The 8,379-nt window shown below is 36.0% G+C and overlaps 1 protein-coding gene across 1 annotated transcript; it reads left to right on the top strand.

The window, feature by feature from the left end:
• The first annotated feature begins 207 nt into the window (after window positions 1–207).
• On the top strand, window positions 208–8,178 carry LOC101696825 (olfactory receptor 6C2). Its single transcript, XM_004861406.2, has 2 exons — window positions 208–1,110; window positions 8,143–8,178. Exons 1-2 carry the CDS (start codon window positions 208–210, stop codon window positions 8,176–8,178), a joined length of 939 nt encoding a protein of 312 aa, XP_004861463.2.
• The last annotated feature ends 201 nt before the right edge of the window (window positions 8,179–8,379 follow it).

Below are 8,379 nucleotides of genomic sequence, written 5' to 3' on the forward strand. Positions count from 1 at the left end.
AATATCTCTTAAAATTACAAAAAGAAGGCCACTGCAGAACCTATGGTATATGTAACAATATTGCTTAAAAACAAAGAAAAATTTTTGCAGATACATTTTTTATACATTTTTGAGCCATAGAATTGCTACGTGATGTCAACACCATTCTCCCCATAGCAAATATCTCTGAATTATAGATGCAGAGAGAATAGAAGTAAGGATCCAATTATGAGAAACCATACAATGACTACATTTATCCTGCTGGGACTGACCAATGACCCACAACTGAAGGTCGTGATTTTCATCTTTTTTATTCTCACCTACATTTTGAGTATAACTGGGAACCTCACAATCATCTCTCTCACCTTCACCAATTCACACCTTAAAACTGCCATGTATTTCTTCCTACAAAACTTCTCCTTCTTAGAAATCTCATTTACATCTGCTTGTATTCCCAGATACTTGTACCACATATCAACAGGTGACATGACAATCACATATGAAAATTGTATCATTCAAATATTTTTTACTGATCTTTTAGGTGTAACAGAATTTTATCTCCTGGCCACCATGTCCTATGACCGATATGTGGCCATCTGCAAACCTCTGCATTATGTGACCATCATGAACAGCAGGGTCTGTAGAAGGCTCATCCTTTGTTGCTGGATAGCTGGCTTGGTGGTCATACTCCCTCCTCTTAGCCTGGGCATAAATCTGAAATTCTGTGACTCTAATGTTATTGACCATTTTATCTGTGATGCAGCCCCCCTCCTAAAAATATCATGCTCAGAAACATGGCTCATTGAGCAGATGGTCATAGTCAGTGCTGTGTTGACCTTCATAATGACCCTTGTATGTGTAGTTCAATCCTACATATATATCATTAAGACCATTCTACAGTTTCCTTCCATCCAGCAAAGGAAAAAGGCATTTTCTACCTGCTCATCCCACATGATTGTGATTTCCATCACCTATGGCAGCTGTATCTTTGTCTATGTTAAGCCTTCAGCAAAGGAATCAGTGGCCATTAACAAGGGTGTGACAGTCCTCACTACTTCCATTGCTCCTATGCTGAACCCTTTCATTTACACACTGAGGAATAAGCAAGTAAAACAGGCCTTCAAGGACTCAATCAAAAGAATTTCACTGTTCTTAAAGAAGTACAGGATTTGCTAATGTGGAGGAACCAAGTTTTCATTAAAAAAATAAAAGCCTTCCATAAGCTATATCTGCAGGGTTTTTATCCTTTGTTTTCTAGAAAAGAAAGTTTATCAAGTTTATATTTATCAATAATGAAATATTATACTCATACACTGCAAAAATCAAGAAATGATTTCACATGTAATCAAACCTTAACATAACTTTAAAAAAAATAAATTGAGATCATCTCAATACCTGTGATTAACTAATTGGGCTTATTGTCTATCCTTACACCAAATTTTTGGGGGCTTTTTTACACTTACCATCATTCTTTGTTACAGTTTTCTCTTTGTATCCTTAAGTGATTGCAAACCACTCCTGTTCAATAAGTTATTTATATGGTATAATTGGTTCACATTACAATAAGCTCACTACAAAAATTATTTATTCTATATTTTTCCTACATTTCTAAGAGTTTTGTACTTTTATCTCTATCAAATATACCAGTTGTTACTGAGGTATGGGCCAGACATCATACACTGAACTATTTTCATGACCACAGAAACAGATTTTAATAGAATACATGTATATTTTTCCTATGCTAAAGTTTTTTTTACTTCTTTATTAATACATGTTTGCTATACATAATATTTTCTCCTTATGTGTACATAACACATCTTCATTCCTCTTTCCATCCCTTTTCCCTCCCATCCCTTCCCCCTCCCCCATTTAAATATTCCAAAAAAGTACCTGGACAGAATTTTTAATTGTCTTTATAGCTTTAATTTTATTGACTCTTTTTTTCATACCAGGGATCAACCTTGGGACCTTGCACTTGCAAGGCAGGTGGCAGAACCACTGAGCTAAATCCCCAGCACTTTTATATCTTTAATTTTAGAATCAATAAAAATACAATAAAATACACAAATTAAAATATGCCAAATGTTCACCAATAAAAATACAATGTTTTCATGAGATTAGAACCCACAGAGTTCTGACCAAACAGGATGATGAGATATTTCTAGATACCCTCATACTTCATCTCAAATCCAGGAAATATACACTGTAGGAATATAGTTATTAAAAATATGGCTATATAATAATACCACTCAGACTGCTTCCCTGGCACCCAGTGCCTTTCACACAGAGGACCCACCACCACAGACTGCCACCCCAGCATCCAGTATCATCATGTGGAGATCCCAGGACTGCCTCACCCTTCCCTGGAACCATCCCACAGAAGACGTGCCCCTGCCCTCTGTGCAGACTGAGCTGGTATCTCCATCTGCACTACAGAGGCATCCAGGGCCATAAAGGACATGGTTATGAGCTCCAGAAGATAGAGCAGAAGTAAAGAATATGGAGAGGGCCTCTCTGAGGCTCCTTGATGAAAAATTGAAGCCCACTGGGAAAGTGAAGAAAAGCTCTGCAATAAAGGCACACTGGACCACTGTGGTTGGTAAGTTGGTGGGATAAGCACCTCCCATAGGAATTGGACTCACTTCTGGGGAAGGGCAACTGAAATATGCAGAAACTTGAAGAGTTCAATCCTGCAGGAAGTCAGGGAGCTCAACTGGGGCCTTGCAGCAAGAAATCAGCCTGAATCTCAGTGGAATATGGCTGGCTTGCTGAGACTAATCCACTTAGATCTGCACACCACAGCCCATGGTGTCTATTGTGACAGCAGAGTCATACCATGAAGGAGGCCCTTTTTTTCTTTCTTTTCTTCTTTTTCTCTCTCTCCCTTCCTGTTCTTCATTTCTTTCCCATTTTCTTCTTTTTCTTGTCCTGTTTAGGATTTTTTTCTCTCTTTCCTTCTCGCAATCATCATTATTTTTATAGGAAAGTGAATATAGCTTCCAGTTTCCCTATTGTTCTTAGCTTCTTCCATTCTCATCTTTGTTCCTTTACTCTTTTTCTTCTTGTCCTCTACAGTTTCCCAAATGGTGAATGACCTTCCTGTGTCCTCTAGCCTCACTTCTAACCTTTCCCTCTCCTTGTATCTCTCTATACTGCCCTCCCCAATAACTTCTACTTCCTCATCCTGAAAGGTAAATTTGCTATATTGAAGGGTTTATTTACTACAAACACATTTTTGGCTAGCCTTTGATTTTCACCTAGTTCTCATGGTTAATGGTGACAGATTAATAGCTACCACAAATTATCATTTGTAACATGTTTGATGCTATTGTTGATGCTGATTGTATCACTTGGGTTAAGTTGTCATAATTGATCTAATCAATTGTCCTTCCTAGTACACTGGAAATGAGATGCCTAAGACTCATTAGAGACTCAAAAGCAAAAAATGAACCATATCTGGAAGACACCTCTGAGAAGCAATCATTCCATAAGGTTTCTAAATACAAGCAATAAAGATACTCACAATAAGCAAATTTGAAGTATCAATCCAGGAATTAAATCAAAAATAGTACTGAAAACAAAAATAGAAAGAGAAGACACCTAAACAAGGTGAAAACCCAGACTTCCAGATCACCAAAGGCAAATTCTGGGGCAACAAGGTGGGAAAATCTGATAATCAATCACCTGAACACCATGAACTGATATCCCAAGAAGTAACAAAACAGATGAATGAAGCTCTAGAAAAACTCAAAACAGAAATAATTTCTGAGATAAATACAGAGATGATGAGCAGAATGAAAGACATGATTAGAGACTCTAGAACACAAACATATAAAAAAAAAAAGTAGATGAGCTCAGAATCATAATGGAAGCCATGAATGCCCAGCATAGGAAAGAAACAGAAACCATGAATGTCCAACATGGGAAAAAATGGAATCCATGAAATAGACACAGATAACCAGGAGATTAAAACTCTATTGAAAGTATTCACAGCAGAAAGAGCCAATGTGAAGAAAGAATATCAGATATAGAAGACAGGAATGTGGTTACTGATGATGAAAAGACACATTTAATGAAAATAGTAAGGGAAAATGAGAAATCAATCCACCAGCTGCTAGGTGATATAAAGAAGAATAACAAAAGTCTGATAGGAGTCCATGAAAAAAGAGGAGAAAATACAAATAAAATTTTAAAAAGCTGATCACAAAAGGAATGGCAGAAAACTTCCCAAGCAGACGAAAAAAATTTGACATACAGATAAGTGAGTCATATAGGACTTCAACTAGCCTTCATCAAAAGAAATCTACACCTAGACATATAATAGTCAACATTCCAGAAACCCAGCAGAACAAAATCCTACAAATAGTTAAAGAAAGGAAACAAATCACATACAAAGGAAAGACCATCAGAATCACAGCAGACTTTTCAACACAAATCCTCAAGTCAAGGAGAGCCTGGAGTGAGGTATTTCAAGCCCTAAAAGAAAACAACCTCCAAGCTAGACTGATGTATCCTGTAAAACTATGTTTCAAAATTGATATGGAAATAAGATATATTCTCAATAATGAACACCTGAGAAACTTCATGAATACCAAATCAGCACCTCAAACAATTCTAAACAATATCCAAGAAAAAAACAATAAGGGTCACAACTCTATGAGGCCAAAGAGAACAAAGCCATCAGACAAGACAAGAAATTAAAAGGAAAGGGTGGGGGGAAACAAAAAAATAAAAGAGAAAAAAATGGAAGCAAAGTCTTTGTAAATAAGGCAGGATGGAGGGGTTGCACGGAGGGCAGGTGAATGGGAAAAAAATAAGAACAAAGAGAGATTATGTAAATATGCAAATTTCCAATGATGAATGTCATTATATTGTATACCTAACATGTACCAATAAAATTAGTTAAATTTTTTTGATATAAATTAATAAATAAAAGAGCCAACAACAGGAAAATAATATGACAAGGATAAGTCAACACATATCAGTTATATCCATCAATGTCAATAGCCTCAATTCAACAATCAAAAGAGATACAATGCCAGAATGAGTCCAGAAGCAAGATACAACAATATGGTGTATACAAGAAACACACTTAATTCAAAAAGAATTTCATAGACTGTGGGGAAAGGATGGAAAACAGTTCTGCACATCATAGGAACCTCAAGAAAAACAGAAGTAGCTAACTCACTTGCAGACAATCTAGATTTCAAAACAAAACTAATTCAGACAGGCAAAGAAGGTCATTATATCCTTGTAAAGGGAACAATCCAAGAGGAAGAGGTGACAATCATAAATATATATGCACCAAATACTAATGCCCAAAACTATATAAAACAAATACTAATGGACAAGAAAAACCAAATAAGCACTAATATAATTGTAGCGGGGGAACTCCATACCCCACTGTCACAAATCAACAAATCTTCTAGACAGAAAATCACCAATGAAACACTAGAACTGAGCCAAAATTTTGAACAAATAGACTTAATGGATGTCTACATAGTCTTCCATCACAGAAAATCAGAATGCACATTCTTTTCAGCTGGACACAGGTCATTCTTCAAAGAGACCACTTGCTAGCTCATAGAACATGTTTAAGTACATAAAAAGGAATTGAAATTATTCCTGCATATTATCAGACTATGGTGCAATTAAATTGGAGATAAATAGCATAAGAAACAGCAAGAAATTCATAAACAAGTGGAAATTGAATAAAACACTCCTGAAAAATCAATAGGTCACAAAGAAAATTAAAGAAGAAATTACACAGATTCTACAATTAAATGACAATGCCAATACAATATACAGGAATCTATGGGAAACAATGAAAGCAGTTCTATGAGGGAAATTCATAGCAGTGAATGTTTGTACTAGGAAAACCGAACAAACTAAAATAAACAACCTAATCCTGAACCTCAAGCTCCTCAAAAAGAAGAGCAACAAAAGCACAAAGCTTATACTAGGGAGGAAATTGTAAAGATCAGAGCAAAAATCAGTGCAATGGAGACTAAGAGAATGATACTAAAAATCAATATATCAGAGAGTTGGTTCTTCAAAAGAATCAAAAATATTCACAAACTCTTGCCCAAACTTATCAAAAAAAGGAAAGAAAAGGCTCAATTCTTTGCAATTAGGAACAAAACAAGTGAGATCACAAACAGATCCAGCAGGAATCCAGAGCATCATCAATACCTACTTTGAGAACTGTACTCCAATATAATTGAAAACAGAAAAAAATGGGCAAATTCCAAGATACATATGAATTACCAAAGTTGAGAAAAGAACATATAAAAATTCTAAACACCCCAATTTCAATCAGTGAAATTGAAAAGGTAATTAAAAATTTACAAAGAAAAGCCCAGGTCCTGAAGCCTTCACTTCTGATTTCTACAAGAAAATTAGGGAAGTACACATGCCACTAATCATCAAATTCTTTAATGAAAATGAAACTGAAGCAATACTCTCAAATTCATTCCTGGAAGCAAGCATCACTTTGATTCCAAAAGGAGAGAAAGAGCTAACCAAAAAAGAGAACTACAGGTCAATCTCCCTAATAAACATAGATGCAAAACTCCTCAATAAGATACTGGAAAACAGAATACAGATGATCATCAAGAAGATCATACACCATAACCAAGTGGAATTCATTCCAGGGATGCAAGGATGGTTCAACATATGCAAATCAATAAATGTAACACACTGTATTCACAGAGTCAAGAACAAAAACCATATGATCATCTCACTAGATGCAGAAAAAGCATTAGACAAAATCCAGCATTCATTAGTAATAAAAACCCTACAGAAAATTGGAATAGATGGTCTTTATCTCAACCTGATTAAGGCTATCTATGAAAAACCAACATCCAACATCATACTGAATGGTCAAAAACTGAAATCTTTCTTGCTAAAATCAGGAACAAGACAAGGATCCCCGCTATCACCACTTCTCTTCAATATTGTTCGGGAAACATTAGCCACAGCAATTAGAAAAGAGAAAGAAATAAAAGAAATAAAGATCGGAAAGGAAGAAGTTAAATTGTCATTATTTGCTGATGACATGATTCTCTACATAGAAGACCCAAAAAGTTCTGCAAAAGACTTCTGGACTTAATTGACAGATTCAGCAGAGTTGCTGGATACAAGGTCAATGTTCAACAACCAGTAGCCTTCTGGGACACAAATAACAGACTCACTGAGAGAGAAATTGGGGGAAATTTTTCTTTTGCAATGGCATCCAAAAAATGAAAACTACAGCACTCTGAAAAAGAGATTGAAGATGATACAAGAAAATGGAAAGATGTCCCTTGCTCCTGGGTAGGAAAAAACAATATAGTAAAAGATGGCCATACTTCTGAAACTGCTATATAGATTCAATGGAATACCAATTGAACTCCTAGCAGTATATTTCACAGAACTAGAAAAAACCATCCAAAAATTCATTTGGAAACAGAAGAGACCTAGAATAACAAAAGCAAGTCTAGGCAACAAAGACATGACAGCGGTATCACAATCTCCAACATCAAAGTATACAACAATACCACTGTGATAAAAACAGCATGGAACTGGCAAAGCAACAGACCTGAGGATCAGTGGAATAGATTAGAAGATGCAGAAAAACTCAAGACATACTCAGCCACCTCATCTTTGACAAAGGAGTCAACCACCCTAATTGGAGGAAAGGTAGCCTCCATAATAAATGGCACTGGAAAAACTGAATTTCTGTCTACCAAAGATTAAACCTAGACCCCTATCTTTCACCATGCCCTAAATGAAAATCAAAGTGGATCAAAGATCTAAATATTAAAACAGAAGCACTAAACTTATTGGAAGATAATTTAGGTAGAACTATTAAAGGCGATGGCATAGGAAAAGACATTATGAAAAAAACCTCAGTAGCATGGGAATGAGCATAAAGAGTTAACAACTGGGATCTCATTTCACTAAAAATTTCCTGCACTGCAAGAGAAACCACCAACAGAGCTAAAAGACAACCTACAATGTGCGAAAAAAACTATCAGCTGTTCCTCAGACAAAGAACTACTATCTAGAATACATAAATATCTTTTAAAAATCAGACCTCCCAATATAAAGACCCAATCCAAAACTGGGCATCTGAAATGAACAGACATTTCTCAGACAAAGAAGTAAAAACAGCAAATAAACATACGAAAAAAATGTTCAACATCACTGGTCATTTGAAAGATGAAGATGAAAACAACACTGAGATTCTACCTCACCCCAGAAAGAATGCCTGCTATCAAGAAATCAACCAATAACAAATGCTGGTGGGGCTGTGGGGAAAGAGGAAGACTACTTCACTGCTGGTGGGAGTGTTGACTGGTGCAACCACTGTGGAAATCATTATGGAGATACCTCTAAGAACTAGGACTAGAGGTCCCA

The sequence above is a fragment of the Heterocephalus glaber genome, unplaced genomic scaffold, assembly GCF_053883595.1.
Source record: "Heterocephalus glaber isolate CG9 unplaced genomic scaffold, H.glaber_assembly_v1.0 deba00001569, whole genome shotgun sequence".
Classification (NCBI taxonomy): domain Eukaryota; kingdom Metazoa; phylum Chordata; class Mammalia; order Rodentia; family Bathyergidae; genus Heterocephalus; species Heterocephalus glaber.